The sequence below is a fragment of the Gnatocerus cornutus genome, unplaced genomic scaffold (genome assembly GCF_029298725.1).
Source record: "Gnatocerus cornutus isolate USDA-ARS CGAHR unplaced genomic scaffold, icGnaCorn1.1 ctg00000023.1, whole genome shotgun sequence".
Classification (NCBI taxonomy): domain Eukaryota; kingdom Metazoa; phylum Arthropoda; class Insecta; order Coleoptera; family Tenebrionidae; genus Gnatocerus; species Gnatocerus cornutus.
Genome location: NW_028275375.1, coordinates 947,331 through 966,455, shown reverse-complemented (window position 1 = coordinate 966,455; position 19,125 = coordinate 947,331). Strand labels below are relative to the sequence as shown.

At 43.4% G+C, this 19,125-nt stretch overlaps 4 protein-coding genes across 4 annotated transcripts; 2 read left to right on the top strand and 2 right to left on the bottom strand.

Moving 5' to 3' along the window:
* The first annotated feature begins 314 nt into the window (after positions 1-314).
* Positions 315-2,974, top strand: LOC148166231 (nose resistant to fluoxetine protein 6-like). The gene is made up of 9 exons (XM_088048865.1): positions 315-530; positions 575-1,031; positions 1,086-1,162; positions 1,207-1,406; positions 1,456-1,797; positions 1,843-2,033; positions 2,080-2,503; positions 2,551-2,662; positions 2,707-2,974. The coding sequence occupies exons 1-9, from the start codon at positions 374-376 to the stop codon at positions 2,730-2,732; spliced, it is 1,986 nt and encodes a 661-aa protein (XP_087904991.1). The 5' UTR covers positions 315-373; the 3' UTR covers positions 2,733-2,974.
* On the top strand, positions 2,771-14,298 carry LOC148166230 (nose resistant to fluoxetine protein 6-like). The gene is made up of 11 exons (XM_088049258.1): positions 2,771-2,903; positions 2,997-3,017; positions 3,229-3,334; positions 3,385-3,623; positions 3,672-3,895; positions 3,942-4,165; positions 4,211-4,287; positions 4,333-4,877; positions 13,390-13,580; positions 13,627-14,050; positions 14,091-14,298. Exons 1-11 carry the CDS (start codon positions 2,771-2,773, stop codon positions 14,232-14,234), a joined length of 2,328 nt encoding a protein of 775 aa, XP_087905384.1. The 3' UTR covers positions 14,235-14,298.
* On the bottom strand, positions 14,227-15,936 carry LOC148166229 (TNF receptor-associated factor 3-like). The gene is made up of 4 exons (XM_088049423.1): positions 15,799-15,936; positions 14,732-15,724; positions 14,535-14,687; positions 14,227-14,492 (listed from the first exon to the last, which is right to left on the bottom strand). Exons 1-4 carry the CDS (start codon positions 15,865-15,867, stop codon positions 14,292-14,294), a joined length of 1,416 nt encoding a protein of 471 aa, XP_087905549.1. The 5' UTR covers positions 15,868-15,936; the 3' UTR covers positions 14,227-14,291.
* Positions 15,937-15,978: 42 nt separating this feature from the next.
* On the bottom strand, positions 15,979-18,980 carry LOC148166228 (caprin-1-like). Its single transcript, XM_088049424.1, has 4 exons — positions 18,604-18,980; positions 18,217-18,551; positions 17,051-17,255; positions 15,979-17,002 (listed from the first exon to the last, which is right to left on the bottom strand). The coding sequence occupies exons 1-4, from the start codon at positions 18,742-18,744 to the stop codon at positions 16,388-16,390; spliced, it is 1,296 nt and encodes a 431-aa protein (XP_087905550.1). The 5' UTR covers positions 18,745-18,980; the 3' UTR covers positions 15,979-16,387.
* Between the last annotated feature and the right edge of the window lie 145 nt (positions 18,981-19,125).

Here is a 19,125-nt window from a genome sequence, read left to right as displayed (position 1 = left end):
CAAGAATTGATCGCTTAAATGTAGGCAACCAATAATACACCATAATGTTTAAGGAGAATCGACCAAAATAGTTTATATTTACTGAGGCTTTAATTGTCTTCATTCAAAGTCGAAACTATGGCAATGACACACTTAAAACGCCACTCTATTGATAATTGATAAGAACTAAAGATGTTCATCCTTGATAACGGCTGGCGCATTCTTCCGATATCCAAATCACAACAATTTGACGCCTGTAAATCTAATCTGATGAAGCAATTAAACGATTTCGTTTCGATAAATGATATCCAATAATTATCATTCTCTTATCAGATTTTAATTCAAACGAGTGTAGCAGTCACACTTGTAAGGCTCAGAGAGTCGAAGCTTTACCATGAAACTACTTCTGTTTTTTGTTTTTTTCCTGGGGGCGCAATGCCGTGCCGAAACAATCTGCGACATTTTGGGGCTGCAGTCTCTCGGCTCTGTAAGCTACGATTGTCTCACTCAACTACAAGTGGTGTGTGACCACCCGGAAATGCTATGGAAAAGTAAGTACCAATCCTCCACTCTTCAATCTTTCATTTGGCTGTAGTGTTTGACGCGTCGTCCAAATTCCCAATTAGTGGAATGTCGTACAGTAACAACAGAGATTTGGGGAACTTCGACGAGTGCATTGGTATCAATTTAGAAACGAACGAAACCAGCGTAAAAGGGAAGTACTGTGGACTTAGCGTCGCCATCGTCTCCCCTTTGCCTCCAATTCCAAGCCCTTTTAACATGGCGGTTAAGCCGAAATCCCTAGCTCAAGTCCCCACGGTTAAATACCAAAGAGATTTAAAAGAGCCCAGAGATGGAGATCTTCCTTTCACGCTCAGTGTGCTGTCGCTTTGCGTTCCTGATAAGTGCACCCCTGAGGAAGTCGGCCACTTTTTTATCTGGGGGAGCATTTCGGAAGTTTTAAACCTATCGATTGTTAACTTTGCTCATGAACTGCCTTGTATGACTAAAGACTCCAACACCACGTTGACTGGGGGCGATGGTTCCTTCATGTAAGTCGTGTCTTAAGTTGTACTATTTTAGCAGATTTTGAGCTGTTGTTTTAGTACGGTGTTGGCCATCATTGGGTGTCTGATTGTCGCGAGTACCACCTATGACTACCTTCTTCAAAAAAGAGGGAAAAGTAAGTACTACTGTTGAAATGCGGAGTTTCAAGGGTCTTTGCAGAGGCTAAAAACCCCATTTTCCTGGCGTTTTCGTACATGACCAACGGTAAGAAACTTCTTCACGTTAGTAACACCCCCAATCCCGAGCAGATTAAGTGTCTCGCCGGAATGAGGTTTATAAGTATGATGTGGGTCATCACCGGTCATGGATACGTCGCCATCGAACAAGCTCCTTTGGTCAACTACGCAGAAATCGACGATGTGAGTCTTTGGTGGTGTTAAACTACCTCAACTAAACTTCAATTTGCAGTACCAAGACAGGATGAACATGCAGTACCTAGCATCAGCCCCCATTGCAGTAGACACGTTCTTCTTCTTGTCCGGCTTCGTCCTCACTTTCGGTTATTTGAAAGCAGCGGTGAAAATACCCCCGTTGGTACAATTAATCCGTGTGCCCATGATGATCCTCCATCGGTATCTTCGTTTAACACCCGCTCTGGCGATGGTGTTCTTCACAGCTATTACCATTTTTAAATTAACAGGGAATGGACCATTGTGGGGCGTAGTCTCTCAATTAATGTCCAAACAGTGTACGGACCATTGGTGGTCTTTCTTTCTATACGTCCAAAACTACGTCAATTACGAAGACATGGTAAGTGACCAAAGAAGTGATCGGTTTCACGTGGGTTTCTTTTAGTGTTTGAGCCACTCATGGTACCTCTCCGCCGACATGCACATGTTTATTCTAGCACCTTTTGTGTTGATCCCCATTTCTTTCCTTACCAAGAAGCGGCGAACCAACTGGGTGTACATCGGTCTAAGCGTGTTAATCGTAATTTGTATAATTTTCCCGATGGCCATCCGCTTCGCTGACCACACCATCAAGAAGTACAACTCCGCGGTGTCTCAACTCCTTCTAATTCTTTCGTTGCAGCGTCTACGACACTCACTCACGGCTGAATAATTACCTGATTGGAGTCCTCCTGGGGGTGATAATGAGAGACCCGCGATTCCAGAAGTTCCCTTTTTCCAAACTAACGAATCTCGCGATCTGGTGCTTCGTTCTTAACATCTGCGTGGCGTTCAATCTGATCTACCACAGCATCCTCCGGGTGTACGATCACACGTCCGACACGTTGTTCTTCGGTTTGTACCGCCCCATATGGTGCCTTTCTTTGTCGTGGATGGTATATTCCTGTCACCACGGCTATGGGGGTTTTATCAACTGGTTGTTGTCGCTCCCCATGTTCCAAGTGGGGGCGCGTCTCTCCTACTGCATGTACCTCTTACACGCAATCGTCGAAATGTACTTCATCGGGTTGCTACGAACTCCTTACTACTGGGCCGACTACATGCTGGTGAGTTTAAAGAACGATACGATTCCTTCTAACATTTTTTTTCTTAGTTTTATATCTGGTGCGGCCACTTCATCGTCACCGTCTTGTTATCAGTAGTCTGGAGCTTATCCTTCGAGTCGCCTATGATAGTCATTGAAAAGTTCATTTTTGGAGCTTCTGGTAAGGAGTGTTAAAGTCTCCACAAATTGCATTTTCTGTTTTAGGACGACCAAAAAAGAATGTGGCGTAACTGATATAAGAGCTTTGCGATTAATCACTTGTGACGGGATGATTGGTTTTGCCGGTTTAATTAGTTTATCTGTGTTAATAACAATTTGTGATAATACGCAATGTGAAGTGTCTGTGATAGGGAAAAAATTGATTTTTGAGTGTTTTTGCACACCTGGAAAGGCTCGAGGACGTAATAAAATAGTTTAAGACATCTGGGTCTTGATGTATGAAAGATAATAAATAAATGGTGCTGAAGTTCAATCAGTTTTTATTTAACGATTAGACAATAAAAAGATATTAAAACGTTAGTTATTTGCATATTATAATTAGTTTATTATGTAAGTCTTTTTATGTAATTTACCAATGATACGGAAGTGTTTTTTTGGACTTAAAATAAAAAACGATGATCGAGGAACTGTGTCGTTTATTAATATTTAACTCTTCTTTTAAAGTGTGATTTGCATTTCAACGTCCATTGTCAGTGCTAAAAATACGATAATTATCTGATTTCAAAGTTCTTATCAAAACGACTCTTGCATACAATAGCACTTTTGATACTCACCAGTGGCGGGTCAGAACAAAACGCGCCACTCCACGTCCCACTTCAGGACTCTTCTCATTGTGTTACGCCACTGCCTAACATTTCAAAAATGATTACTTATACTGATTAGAAGAGATATCACCCAAAACGATCGCGATAAATTCCGCAATTACATTTTTTTGGAGTACTCATGCTCAGTTTTCGCATTTACGACGATGTTGCGTTCGCTCTGCCTCCTCCTCTTCCTCTTAGCGACAACCTCCGGACAAAACTCCTGTGAAGAACTTGTCAAAAATGCAGTTAACGTCACCGAGCAGTGTTTGAAGCAGCTGAAGATTGTTTGTGACAACCCCTCGCTGGGATGGAGGTGTAAGTAAACGCCACACGTCTTTAACAGTTTTAACATTGTGGTGTTAGTCTACGACGCGTCCTCGAAGTTCTTCACTCCAGGAATGACTTATAGTAATGTGATTGACTACGGGAACTTCCCGGAGTGTTTGGCGATTGATTACAAGGAAGGCGAGGAGCACATCATTGGGAAGTACTGCGGGTTTGCTGTTATTATACCCAACATTCTTCTTCATCCCCAAAGTAAGAAGACACGGGGGGAGTTTGACATGAATTCGATAGCACCAAGAATGGTACCAATCGCTCAACACTCTACAGTCTTAATATAATTAATTTTAGTTTAGTAAGAAGATTCCGCAGTTGAGAGACGATTTTAACATCACCGATGTCGTGCTATCGAAGTACTCGTCTTGTGTTCCAGACGCTTGTACCCCCAGAGAAGTGGGAAACTTTTTCCAATACAGTTCAATTCCAATTTTCTATTATACAGACCAACTAGTCAACATCCCGTGCGAAACTGTTAATTCAAACCACGACTTTGAAGCGGGCGACATTGCAGTGATGTAAGTCTTTGGATTAAAGGACCGAACTAACGTTTCTGCTTCCAGAACAATCTTCGCCATCATCGCCGTGTTGTTAATTATAAGCACAGCGTACGATGCGTGGTGTCAGAACTTCAAACAAGGTAAAAAGTGGCGCGTCACTCCTTTAACCAACTGTTTGGTTTCAGAGCCGTACCATCCTCTTTGTCTCGCGTTTTCCGTTCTTTACAACACGAAGAAGCTCCTTCAGATTAGTACAAACACCACTGAACAAATTCAATGCTTCAACGGCATGCGCTTCATTAGCATGATGTGGGTGTTGGCTTTCCACGGCGTTTCAGTCTTCCAATATGGGGTTGTGGGTATTGTAAACTTCCCAGAGGTGCAAGACTGGAATAATAACATCTCCAATCGCTACATTCTCTCCGGACTGCTTGCCGTGGACACGTTCTTCTTCATTTCAGGGTTTCTTCTCGCGTTTAGCTACATTAAAACAGCCACCAGTCAGTCGTTTGTTGAGCAAGTTAAGAAGGTACCGAAGATGTATCTTCATCGCTACTTGAGACTTACCCCATCAGTGGCGGCTATGTACTTGGTGACTATTACCATCTTCCGGTTCTTGGGGAGAGGACCCATTTGGACTTTCATCGCGAATTTCATGAAGGACGCCTGTAAGAAGAAGTGGTGGGAGTTCTTTTTGTACGTACAGAATTACACAGATCCTGATGGAATGGTAAGACTCGGTGGTCTTTCACTGGTGTTACTGTTAAGTTTGTAACGTTTCTAAAATGAGAACAAGGTCATTTATTAAGATTTTTATGAATTAGGGGATAAACGCGAGACACCGCTGGTATGGGAGGCGATTTTGGAGTCCCATAAATGCCTGGGTACTTTTCCACCGTTGACACGACAACATCAGTGTTCAACCTAAAATGAATAATAGTCTAGTAAGTCTCCACAGTTCAAAACTTACTATTATCGCGTTTATCTTCTCTATCTTTTCCTCGGCTCCAATCCTAGGGGAAGTTGGATCAAGCCTTTGCCCCAAAAATTTCGTATGTTCGCCAGGAAGGGGTTGGTGAGGCGCAGACCACCCCTGAGCGTTTTCGACTGTCCCTCCGGAAGGTGTTGGCACCCTTCCGGTGAATTTCAGAGCCCACGTTCCTTCTTGTATCGTCGCACCGAACCCAGGGCGACTCGGTGTGGTTTAAAGCCCCTTTATGTGGTCCAGTCCAGGAATTCGTCATGACTGGTTCCCTACCTTTCTCTAAATCCCTACAACAACCGTTTTAGTTTTCAAGATCAACCCCCTCGCGACTACTATGTTAAATAACAGTACCACTTACCAACTTACGTTTATTGCGGATGTCCGCCAACAATAACAAACAAACATAACCTGTCAATCACGACCCTTTGACAAGTGCGACATTGAGAACGCCCGCGGTACTCGCGCAGAGGTCGGAATCTTCTTATCATCCCCGAAAACGCAGGTAGTGCCACCTACGATTCCTCGTGGCCTTTCAACTCTCTTTTCCGTTTTGGGCTTCGAAGGAAGCAGACGTATTATCTTACCTTTTACCGTCTAAGCACTTCCTAGTACTATTTGAAGTCCCGTATTTGCGGTTAAGAACCCCAGAACCGCATTAGGTATCGTCCACCCTCAGAGAGGGTCGCACGGACGCCTACGACTCTCGCACAAACGACTACCCGAATCTCGCCGGTACGCCCGTAACACCCTTGCCCGTCGCCTTGAGTCCCCGATCGACCTCGTGGAGTAGCCGAGACTTTCTCGCCCGCTAATAACCATCCCGAGCGGCCACATCCAGCCCGGACCAGACGACAGAGGCACCTGGAGCGTTCCCGACGGCGATAAGTACCTTTTTTGCGATATTATTGTTTAATTGCGTCACCGCCTGAGTCGTACTATCGACGTCACCGACAGCGTGTTATCTAGACTCTATCGAGAGTCTCGCTGGCCTGTAACCTGATTTTATTAACTTCCTCTTGAGTTCAATTCAATTAATCATCATTATTTTTAGTATTTAACTTTTTTATAGTCTTTCTGTAAACCAATCACAGCTGTGACACGGTAACAAACCTGTCATTTAAATTTAAGTAACCAACATCACCTAAAATTTCACCAATTGTTAAGTTCATATTTTTTATTAAAACCAAATTTTTTAAAAACCATTTATTTACTTCTGAGTAGCATTGAGCGACTTGGCTACTTTAAAAACCAAACTAAGTTCTTGGCGCCCATTCTCTCTGACCCACGACACCAGCTCACCAAAGGCTATAAGAGCACCGGTGCGGTGTCACCTACCGACCTTTTTTTTGAAAGGTGTGACACAAGATTTTGGCGCCCAACGTGGGGCCCGATTTAACTTAATTTTTTTGTCAGGCAAGTAGGCCTAGTTTTCGTTAAGTCAAGTATCTATTTTCAGTATTTTTTATAAATAATAGAATCAGTAACAGGCTTTACACGAACATGGATGTAATAATGATTGTACCGGAATATCTGTCGGAGGCGGAGGTTAACTATGAACTTCTAATTCGGCGAATTAAGACTAAACGTCCTATTGAGGAAAAAAGGCGCTTGTTAGAACATGAACTGTTTAAGGAGAGGTCAAATCCAGTTCATTTCTCTACAAAATATCTTATCTTTGAGTCAGACATTCGCGAAATTTCCTCCACTTTGGAATCGGTAACGACCCTCATCCTTGAATTCGGTTCAGGACCGCCGGGTGACTCCTTGTGCCGCCGGATTACCTCGAGACTGAATCATGTTCGCGAGCGAATTTTGCGAGTACCCATTCCGGTTGAGAATAAAGATGCAGCCCTCGAACAACGTGACGAACTGTATGCTACCGCTCTCAAACTCGAAGCAGACCTTCGAGATTGTCTCTTGTTGTCGCCAGCGACTCCTGTGAATCCGTTGCGTCCGTGGTTTAACTCTACGACGATGTCTTTTACCGATGCCGCTAAACTCCCTTCAACTAAATCGGTTCCCGCTTTTAAATGGGGAATTTCTTACTCCGGTATGCCGCGAGATAACTTAATCTCTTTCCTAGAGCGTGTTGAAGAGTTGGCTCCTGCTAGAGGATTCAGCGAAGCGGAATTATTCGCGTCTGCGGTAGATTTCTTTGACGGACCAGCCTTACAGTGGTATCGCAAGTGGAAATCGTCTTTTACCAATTGGAAGTCCCTCAAGGAGGCCTTAAAAAAAGATTTTCTCCCTAGCGATTATGACGAACTGTTGTGGGCTGAAATACGCCAAAGGCAACAACACCCGGACGAGCCAGTTTGCATTTTTGCTGCCGTGATGGAAACTCTGTTTAACCGTCTTATTGAACCTGCTTCCGAAAATATTAAAATTAAGACTTTGCTTAAGTTAGTTCGACCCGAATATGTAACGCCTTTAGCTCTTCAAGAAATCCCGAGCGTAGACGAACTAATTTCCTTATGTAAAAGACTGGAGAAGTCATTTGATCTTAGATCTTCGGGAACAAAACAAAAATACCGACTAATAGAGCCTCAGTTGCTGTCTTTAGAAGCACACCCGGAAAATCTCGTACCGTCAACATCAAGTCCCTCTTCTAAAAATAAACAAACTCCAAAAAAGGTCCCCAATTCGTCTCCGGGAAACAAAGTGACCAAATGCTTTAATTGCGGAGGTACCAACCACTTTTACGCCAGCTGTACCTTACCTAGGAAACGTTTTTGTTATCGTTGTGGTACCCCCGACGTTACCGTATCTAGTTGTCCTGCGTGCAAGTCAAAAAACTAAGCATGGGTGCGACCCCCAGGGCTCGCACCAAAGTTAAAACATCTCCTACTGACTGGACTTCCTGGTTAGAACGCGTGCGGAAATTTTGTAAACCCGACAAAAAGTCAACTTCAGTAAACACCGTCTTTTTGCAGCCTTTAAGAGATAATCGACCTCATGTCAAAATTTCGATAAGCAGTAAGCTTATGACTTGTCTTCTCGATTCCGGTGCCTCTAAGTCAATTATCGGCGCGAAAGGACTTTGGTTATTGAAACGTCTCCAACCTTCCCAGACGAAATCACAATTTCAACTTGCTCGAACCGCGGACGGAACCGTGCATAGTATCGATTCAGAGGTTGAAGTGGAAGTGTCTTTTTCGAGTGTAACTAAATTGATGACTTTTCTCGTAATACCGTCCCTTCAACACTCCATCATCCTCGGAAGCGATTTTTGCCTACTATTCTCGTTAAAGTTAGACTTTCTGAATAAAACGTGTGTACCTCAGCAGAACTCCGTGCCTATCTTTAATATCGAGTCAAAAGATGAGTTACCGTTGAATGAAAACCAAAAAGCGCGAGTCGGTGAAATTGTCGAGAGATTCCAACTAATCGGTGGCGATAAAATAGGATTAACAAATAAGTTGATTTTGACCATCGATACTCAAGACGCTGCGCCATTTCGACAGTACCAGTATCCCTTATCGCCATTCATGCAACAGAAACTTAACCAGGAAGTAGACGACATGCTCAGACTCGGCGTTATAGAACCCTCTAAGAGTCCGTATTGCTCCCCCGTCTTATTAGTTAAGAAACCCTCTGGAGAGTACCGATTTTGTTTCGACGGTCGCAAGCTGAATTCGGTTACCAAACATGATTCCTATCCCTTACCTCGCGTAGATCGCATTTTGAGTCTCTTACGTGACGCCAAATTTATCAGTTCTATCGATTTGAGGAAAGCGTTTTGGCAAGTCCCACTGTCCAGTGAGTCCAAGGAAAAAACCGCTTTTGCTGTCGCGGGTCGCGGACTTTTCCAGTTTAAGGTCATGCCTTTCGGTCTTCGAAATAGCGCACAGAACCTACAAAGAGTGATGGACACCATCTTCGGTCCCAAATTCGAGCCAAATGTCTTTGTTTACCTGGACGATTTAATCATCATCTCGGCTGATTTTGAGACTCATATTCGACTATTAGAAGAAGTTTTAGCGCGATTGAAAGACGCCAATTTCACGATAAATACGGACAAATGTAAATTCTTCCAAAACTCCCTCAAATACCTCGGTTACATTGTCGATTCTGAAGGCCTAAGAACAGACCCGGAAAAGGTAGCATCCATGATCGCTTACCCACAACCGACCACCACCACGGAAATTAAGCGCTTCATGGGACTTTGTAGTTGGTACCGTCGTTTCGTTCCAAATTTCTCGTCACTAGTTGCCCCAATTAATGAACTGTTGAAGACTAAGAAGAAAGGTCAAAATATTTCGTGGAACGCTGCAGCCGATCAGGCATTTAACGCCATCAAAACAGCCCTAAGCTCAGCTCCGGTCTTAAATTCTCCAGATTTCTCCCAGCCTTTTGTAGTGCAGTGCGATGCGTCCGATGTCGGTCTAGGAGGAGTCCTTGTTCAAAATATTGCGGGTAACGAACGTGTCATTTGTTTTGCCAGTCGTTCACTTTCTAAAGCCGAACGGAATTACTCTGTTACCGAACGAGAGTGCCTAGCAGTCATATTCTGCGTCGAAAAATTCCGTCCCTACATCGAGGGTACTCGATTTACAGTTGTTACCGATCACCACTCTCTACTTTACCTTTTTCACATGAAAGAACCTACTGGTCGCTTAGCTCGTTGGATTCTACGATTACAGCAGTTCTCGTTTGACATAGTCCACCGGAAAGGAAAATTTAATATCGTTCCTGACGCTTTATCACGTATACCGGTCATTGAAAATGTAGATCGTACCGTACTCCCGGAACTTGCCTTGATTAATATCGAACCTGGAGAAAATGACAAATGGTATCGCAAGATGGTACAAAAGGTCAACAACAATGCCGATGACTACCCTGACTGGCGTGTACAAGACGACAAATTACTGAAACTTCGCGAAAATCGAGATCCGTTAAACGCGAACTACCGTGAATGGAAAATCGTCGTACCCAAGTCTCAACGCCATACCGTGATTCGTTCTTGTCATGACCCTCCGGAAGCCGGACATTTAGGAGTTTTTAAAACTCTCAGGCGGATTAGAGAAAATTATTTTTGGCCAGGTATGCGAAAAGACGTTATCAAGTATGTGCGTGCTTGCAGAATTTGCGCGTCCCAGAAAGTTCCGACTACGTCTCCCTTTGGTCTCGCGGGCCGTGAAAAGGTCGTACATTTTCCGTGGCAGATAATTGCGATAGATTTCATGGGTCCATTTCCTCGGTCAAAAGCCGGACATCGTTACCTGTTAGTAATTTCCGATTGGTTTTCTAAATATTCGCTATTGTTCCCTCTCAAGAAAGCTACGGCAAAACCCGTTATAAAATTGCTGGAAGAACGAGTTTTTCTTATCTTTGGAGTCCCTCAATTTATCATGGTAGATAATGGTACTCAATTTATCGGAAATACCTTCAAAAATTTCGTTAATTCCTATAATGTAGAAAAAATCTGGTATAACGCAAAATACCATCCTCAAGTTAACTTCGTCGAGCGGAATAATAGAACTATTGGCGCTTGCATTCGGTCATATGTGACAACTCACGATACCTGGGATCTAGAACTGCCAAAAATTCAATGCGCGATTAACACAGCTTGTCATGAAAGCACCGGTTACACCCCATCCTTCCTTAATTTTGGACGACATGTACCGTTATCAGGTGACTTTTATGATTCTTACGATCTTGACGACGAAGAACTCGACCTCACCACTATCGATAGGCGTGATTACGCGGATAATCTCGATCAGTTACGTGAAGTCTTTCGTGAAGTTCGTGTCAATCTCAATAGAGCATATCGTCGACAATCATCTTATTATAACGCTTCCCGTCGCGACCAAGAGTTTAACGTTGGCGATCGCGTATGGCGGAAAAATAAAACTCTCTCATCAGCTGTTGACCGATACATGGCTAAATTAGCGCCTCGATATGTTCCTGGTACCATTACGCAGAAGGTGTCCAGATTAGTTTACCGCATCCGCAACGAAGATGGCTCGGACGCGGGTAAATGGCATGTAAAAGATCTCAAGCTCTATTATGATGACGATGTTACCGACACGGACGATTCGGACAGTGAATCGAATTCGACCCAAGATACCGAAAGTTCAGACTAACTTTTTTCTCCCTCGTTCTCTCATTTATTGCCGTTACTGTCAACTTCTCATTTACCTAAATTAAAATATCTGTCAACCTACCGCTAGGACGTTACCGACGTTCTTTTACCGAAATTACCGTTATTTAATCTACCGACTACCTTGGACGATACCGCGTCCTCTTATCGAAATATTCCTGGTCGATTAAATTATTTTTCCCTACGATTAAAACTACTCTACCTCATTTACCGATTTTTTTTCTCGCGCAAGGTATTATCTAGCCTCATGCTACAGACTAAATTGCGAACAGTCCTTGACAAACCCCAATTTTGACCCCTACCGATTTTGACAGTTTCCAAAAAAAAAAACGGAAACTACTGATTTTGACCCTCCCGAGGCGTATGGTACGCGCAGATACCGACACTGTTTTGCTTTTAATTGTCACATGACACAGATGTAACGACCTTTAAGACGCGGATTTACGGAAATTTTACCGGATTAATAGATTGGTTACAAAGAGTTGATTATTGTAGAGCTTTTCTCTTCCTGACGACAGATTATTTTAAGAAAAAGACTTCATCTTTTTCTTCTTTTTTGGAAGGGGGCAGTGTAACGTTTCTAAAATGAGAACAAGGTCATTTATTAAGATTTTTATGAATTAGGGGATAAACGCGAGACACCGCTGGTATGGGAGGCGATTTTGGAGTCCCATAAATGCCTGGGTACTTTTCCACCGTTGACACGACAACATCAGTGTTCAACCTAAAATGAATAATAGTCTAGTAAGTCTCCACAGTTCAAAACTTACTATTATCGCGTTTATCTTCTCTATCTTTTCCTCGGCTCCAATCCTAGGGGAAGTTGGATCAAGCCTTTGCCCCAAAAATTTCGTATGTTCGCCAGGAAGGGGTTGGTGAGGCGCAGACCACCCCTGAGCGTTTTCGACTGTCCCTCCGGAAGGTGTTGGCACCCTTCCGGTGAATTTCAGAGCCCACGTTCCTTCTTGTATCGTCGCACCGAACCCAGGGCGACTCGGTGTGGTTTAAAGCCCCTTTATGTGGTCCAGTCCAGGAATTCGTCATGACTGGTTCCCTACCTTTCTCTAAATCCCTACAACAACCGTTTTAGTTTTCAAGATCAACCCCCTCGCGACTACTATGTTAAATAACAGTACCACTTACCAACTTACGTTTATTGCGGATGTCCGCCAACAATAACAAACAAACATAACCTGTCAATCACGACCCTTTGACAAGTGCGACATTGAGAACGCCCGCGGTACTCGCGCAGAGGTCGGAATCTTCTTATCATCCCCGAAAACGCAGGTAGTGCCACCTACGATTCCTCGTGGCCTTTCAACTCTCTTTTCCGTTTTGGGCTTCGAAGGAAGCAGACGTATTATCTTACCTTTTACCGTCTAAGCACTTCCTAGTACTATTTGAAGTCCCGTATTTGCGGTTAAGAACCCCAGAACCGCATTAGGTATCGTCCACCCTCAGAGAGGGTCGCACGGACGCCTACGACTCTCGCACAAACGACTACCCGAATCTCGCCGGTACGCCCGTAACACCCTTGCCCGTCGCCTTGAGTCCCCGATCGACCTCGTGGAGTAGCCGAGACTTTCTCGCCCGCTAATAACCATCCCGAGCGGCCACATCCAGCCCGGACCAGACGACAGAGGCACCTGGAGCGTTCCCGACGGCGATAAGTACCTTTTTTGCGATATTATTGTTTAATTGCGTCACCGCCTGAGTCGTACTATCGACGTCACCGACAGCGTGTTATCTAGACTCTATCGAGAGTCTCGCTGGCCTGTAACCTGATTTTATTAACTTCCTCTTGAGTTCAATTCAATTAATCATCATTATTTTTAGTATTTAACTTTTTTATAGTCTTTCTGTAAACCAATCACAGCTGTGACACGGTAACAAACCTGTCATTTAAATTTAAGTAACCAACATCACCTAAAATTTCACCAATTGTTAAGTTCATATTTTTTATTAAAACCAAATTTTTTAAAAACCATTTATTTACTTCTGAGTAGCATTGAGCGACTTGGCTACTTTAAAAACCAAACTAAGTTCTTGGCGCCCATTCTCTCTGACCCACGACACCAGCTCACCAAAGGCTATAAGAGCACCGGTGCGGTGTCACCTACCGACCTTTTTTTTGAAAGGTGTGACAAGTTGTAGTGTATAAATCCGACGTGGTACCTTTCCGCGGACATGCAGATGTTCATCCTGGCGCCGTTGGTGCTCATTCCGATGGCGCTCTTCATTAAGAAGAAGTTCAAGGCGGTACTCGGGGCCATGGTGGGTCTTACCGTTCTCTCCATCTTAATCCCAATGTTGATTCGGTACAACGTCGACAAAGCCCCTGGAAAGTAAGAAGCGGCGTTTATTCCACCTCAGAAACTCTTATTTTTTTAGTATCTATACGGCGCACGAACGGTTTAACAATTTCTTGATCGGCATCACCTTTGGAGCCATCATGCGATTGTACAAACACAAACCCTTCATTTTCTCTCCTCTGGTTAATTTGATTCTTTGGGTTGTGGTTCTGGTGGTGTCACTCTTCTTCAACCTCTACTGGTTCGACGTTTTAAGTAATATGAACTTGTTGAAATACACCCTCTTCATGGGTTTCTACCGCCCCGTTTGGTGCCTCTGCCTCGTGTTTATGGTGTACTCCTGTTACCATAACCATGGAGGATTAGTCCAGTGGCTCTTAACACTCTCTGGTTTCCAAGTGTTGGGAAAACTATCGTACTCCATGTATGTCGTCCACTTTCTCGTTGAACTTTACGCTGGAGGAATCCTGAAGATGAACACTTACTTCAGCAACTACTTCTTGGTAAGTTAGTTAACCCCCACGCAAGCTAATAAGACTTCAGTTTTATAACTGGTGCGGCCACTTCATTGTAACCATGCTGCTGTCAGTTGTGTGGGTCTTGGCCTTCGAATTTCCCATGCTGACCATCGACAAGTACATTCTTGGCGACGTCCCGAAGAAGAAGCCGCAAACCGACAGAGAGTGAAAAACGTGATTTTATTGATACTCAATATCTAACAGTTATGTTAATAAATTATTACAACTACAAAGTGGTTTCTGTGGTGAGCTTCCGGTTCTGGTCGATCCGCAACTCTAAGAAAATCTGCTCGTCTTTGAGATGGTACGGCTTCTTGAGAGTATCATGCGGGATGAAGATGTACGAAAAGGACGACTCCTGCGGCTCTTCGTTCTCTTCATCTCCGGTTTCGCGTTTGGCCACCACGCGTTTAAAGAAGTTCCTAGGCTGAGAAAAAAAGATTAAGACGTTGACAACATTTCATCTTACATTTTCGGAGTTTTCTTGGTCTCGGAGGGTCACAGTCCCTTCGATCTGACAGGGCCACTTCAACAAAGGGTCGTAATCGCCCTTAAGCACGTGAAGGGAGAGTAGAGCGTACCGGTCCTTCCACTTCTTGAGCCCATTCAAATACGCTAAAACCTGTATGGTGTTAAACTCACTTCTTCACTCAAAGAAACACTCACCCTGACTTTGTACCCAAAGTCGTGCGTGTACAGAATGGGGCTCTTCAGCACAGTGTTAGATTCCTTCGCCTTTGTTAACTTGGTGGTGAAATCGGTGATTCTCCAGATAAGATGACCAGGAGATGTGGATTTGGCGTCTGCAGACGCCAGATCTTCGAGGATCTCCAAGTCGAGTTTGATCTGATCGAACTCCTCTTTGGTCTTCTTAAACTCGCGTTCTTGGATTGAGAGTTTGTCGTCGGTTTCGGACGCGATCTGGCTGATGGTTTTCAGATCGAAGACCACGCTGACGGTTTTGGCTTTCTGTTCGTCCGTTGTCTGCTTCAATGTCTCTAGGTCTTTGTGGATTTCGCTGATGAGGAGTTTTTGCTCGTTCCAGAGCGCGCCCACTGTCAAATTCTCGTGTTCGAACACGTCTTTGATCTCGTTCAAGTTCTTCGCGAATTCGAGATTCGCCTGGCGGTTGTAGTTCTGTTCTTGGAGGAACGTATCCATGGCTAAGCTTATATCCATCTGGAGTTTATCCACCACCATGAGTTTCTGTTGTAAACTACTCCAATGGTACTCGTTTTCGTTCCGACTCTTCTCCAGCGAAGCTAAAGTCTGTTGTAACGTCTCCAGTTTGAAATCGACGGCTTTCTTCCACTCGAGCAGCAACTGGTTTTGGTATTTTACCCTGTCAAAGTCTTGATTCTTGCGCGGATCGTAAGTATTCGAAGAAGTTAACTCGTAGTTTGCTAATCTCGAACTGAGCTTCTGGAAGTCGCGTTGGAGGCGGTCAACCACGTCGCGGTTAGATCCGTTGGTTCTTCGGTCCAAAGAAGTGTCATCGTAGGTTTCAATAGTGTCGGTTGTTGTGGTAAGACGGGTCATGGATCTTCCAGGTCTGTTTTGGCACTCCTTCATGTGAGCTTGCATTTCCGTGCGGGGGATGTAAGAGCCGCATTTGTGGGGGCAGGGGATGAGAACATTGCCGCAAACGGAGGTGTGGCCCTGGAATAAACAATCAAGTTATCTGGGTGAAGGTTAAATATAACGTTGGGGTTACGTAACAAGTTTTTTCTTACCATTTCGGTGTCATTTTCGATTTTTTTGTGGCAGAAATAGCAGTCAAACGATCTTTTGTGTCGGTCCATAATAGTCACAGGTCAACACCTTAACTCTCGCAAACATTTCCCCACTCGTTTCTGATAAGATTAGAGTGATAATGAATGTTTGGAAATGTGTCAGAAAAAATTGATACAAGGTTAATTTGCATACCAGCTTTTATTAATCCAATTAATTATAATTAATAAAATTAATAATTTCCAAGGTAATCAAATACTAGAAAATTTTAGAATAAACATATCCTAGCTTCTAGGTAATCGATACTGAAAAGGTACAAAAGAAAATAACTAAAAATTGAAAAATCGGTTTAATGCCAACGCAGTTGTGCTGTTTTTAACGGATTAACACTAAAATGTTAAGCAGATATTCCGATGGTTGGAGCGAACCCACCGTCCACACTCCTCTCACTGGTCACTCCATCACTTCAAGTTTACACTCCTAAGAAGAACCAATACAATTGACTTTAGTGACTTACAATAAATTTCTTAATTATAACTAAATTAAATAAAAAAAGAGGACTAATATCGGGTTCTCGGTGAAGTCGTCGTCTTAGTTATGCCTATTCCCTGGTCTAGGTCCGTTCCTATTTTGTCTAGGCCTGTTACTGTATCCATTATTATTTTGATAATACGATTGGTTATTCGGTCTCGGTGGGCGGTTCCCAGCCGCGTTATTCTGCTGTTTATGCACCTCCTCTTTATGCGCCTCCTCGATCCCGTTATTCCCCGTCACTGGAATAGGTTGCGGTGGCAAATTCGTCGGGATATTCTGGAAGAGAGGCGGCAAAGGAATCGGTGGTGGTGGCGCAGCTACAAAAGTTTGATTCGTGAAAGTCTGGCTCGGAATTTGTTCAGGCGGAGTGTCAATCTCCGACTCCTGCAGAAAGAAGAAACTCCCCGTTCCCAACATGTCCGTTATGGGTCGCGGTGGCTGCTGCTGCTGCTGCTGTTGATAAAACATCTGCTGTTCGGGAGTCATCGTTGGATCGATCGGAGGCTGTTCCGTTGGCGGCTGTTGCATGATCGGTGGCGGCAACGAATCGATCGACAACATCTCCATGGGTGGGAGCGGTTGAGGGGGTTCCTGGGGAGCGACGGGATCGTGACTGACGACTTCCGTTGGCGCTACTTCCGGCTGCTCACCCTCGGCGAAATTCTCGAAGACCTTCAAACCACTTATTATCCACTCTGATGGTACAAAGAAACGACTTACGGGAACTTGGTCGAAGTAGCCGCTTTCGTGGATTTTTCCAAGAACTTCCTTGACTTGGCTGTAGGTGCCTCCAAAGACTTCTTTGGGTTTGCCGTCTACGACGGCCAGAAGGTGCTCAGCAGCTGCTTGGACTTCGTTCGTGAAAGCTGTTGGGTTTCCAGCTTCGTGTTTGGGAGTCACGGCAGGATATAAATCGTCCAAGAGTCTAGAAGAATTTCAACAATTTCAAATATAAACAAAAAAACAGACGCTCCAGGTGCGTAAACATCGCTGACATTAATTAGTTTTTTAATTAAACAGTTGTCGGTTCATATAAAACTTTTTTTACGTCTGTCGAGACAATAAAACGTTAATTACAAGTTGTTAGAAGAAGAATTAGGTGCATTACAAGTTTAATGAAACAACATCTGGTATTGTTTATTAATTATTCCGTTTAACAAACGTCAAAAGATGATAAGCGCGTTATCAAATCGAGTATTACAAGTGAATAAATCTGTTAATTCCAATGTAATATCATAAATATGTCAATATAATGTGATTCGTTCAGAGTCCATTTTTGTCATTCTAAATCCAGGAAATGAAATCTCAAATTTGAAATTTAGAATCTACAACAATGAAGGTCAAAAAATAAATTTGTAATTTATAGGCAGTGTTTTTTTTTTAAATTTTCGTTTTAAAGAGTACTTTTCAGAAAAAATACAAAAAAATTAAAAAGACAAATTCAATAAATTTTTTGTAATTTTTGAGAAACACCGTTTTTTTTTAAATTTCGCCATTATTTATTATTTATTTTATTTTCTCAAAAAAAAACTTGTAATTAATTCTGCCGAATGAAGCCAATTTTTTTTTCTTCTTTAAATTGAGTATGTAATCCTGTAAAACCGTTTAATTGCATTTTTTTTTGTATAACAGAGAAGACATTGAAAAAAATGTGAACGAAAACAACGAAACTCTGTTTTGATCCAAGTGTCTTGGAAATAGTCAGTGCTACCAACAGTTTTCAAAATTCATAGGCCGATTATGCCAACTTGAATGTTAAGACCACTAAAAGAAAAAGCAATTCTGGCCTTGAATGTAATGAAAAAGAAGCTTGTTTGTGACCTTGAGATAACAAGGTTCAACGCCCCATTTCCACAACAAAAAAGTGGCCATGGCCCCCTTCTTACTTGAGATCGCCTTCAGTGAGCTGCGCCGCCCCGTTCCGTCCATGTAGAAAGTCCTCCCTCACTGACTCATTTCCCATTTGATTGAGAGCATCTTGAACTAACAGAATTTCCCTGAGCCGCGCCAATTCGGCTTGGTTCTTCGCCGCCGCCTCTTTCTTCGCCTGTTTCTTGGCCTCTTTCTCCGAAACCACGGCGATTCCTAGGAACTGTTTGTAGATGTCTCTCGCGAATTCCAGCGTCTGCATCACCTCATTGTATTTCGCTACGGCAGTCTTCTGGTCGGCGTTGAGCTCCTTCCCTGCGTTCTGCAGGTCCCTGTACGATTCTAATTTGGCCTGGAAAAAAAACGTGGAAAATTACGGGTGAAGTGGGGGCTTAATTACCAACTTTTCGTTTTTCGAGGTTCCTAATTTTATGCTCTACGAGGGTTATAACTTGTCTCAGAGGCGTCGAGGCGCCCGAAGACTCGGAAAGAGTACTTTCGGGGGAAACTTGCTTTTCCACTTTAACGGTGGCCGCCGATGGCATCGTTTTTAATGTTTTTAGGGGGTTAACTGAACACGGACTGGAATTCCCTACTTTTGAGAGTAGGGCACTTGTTTGTTGAGGAATTTTTTCAACAGAAAGTAACACAGGGAAACGTTCGAGAACTGTTGACAGCAGACGTAAATCGTAAAAGCAAAAACGATTCACTCCATCGAAAAGCCGACACTGCACTGGCGGAAGCCACACGCCACCATTACTCCGATGCCATTGGTCGGTTTTAACGGATGTGACTCTGGAGCGGGAAATTCAAATGATGCTAGTTTACAAAATGTCAAAATGATTTTATTTAAATGTGTGCTCTTCAAAGATCACCATTTTGTAAGAATATAATAAACAATATCACTTTTTACAAAAAATGAGCAC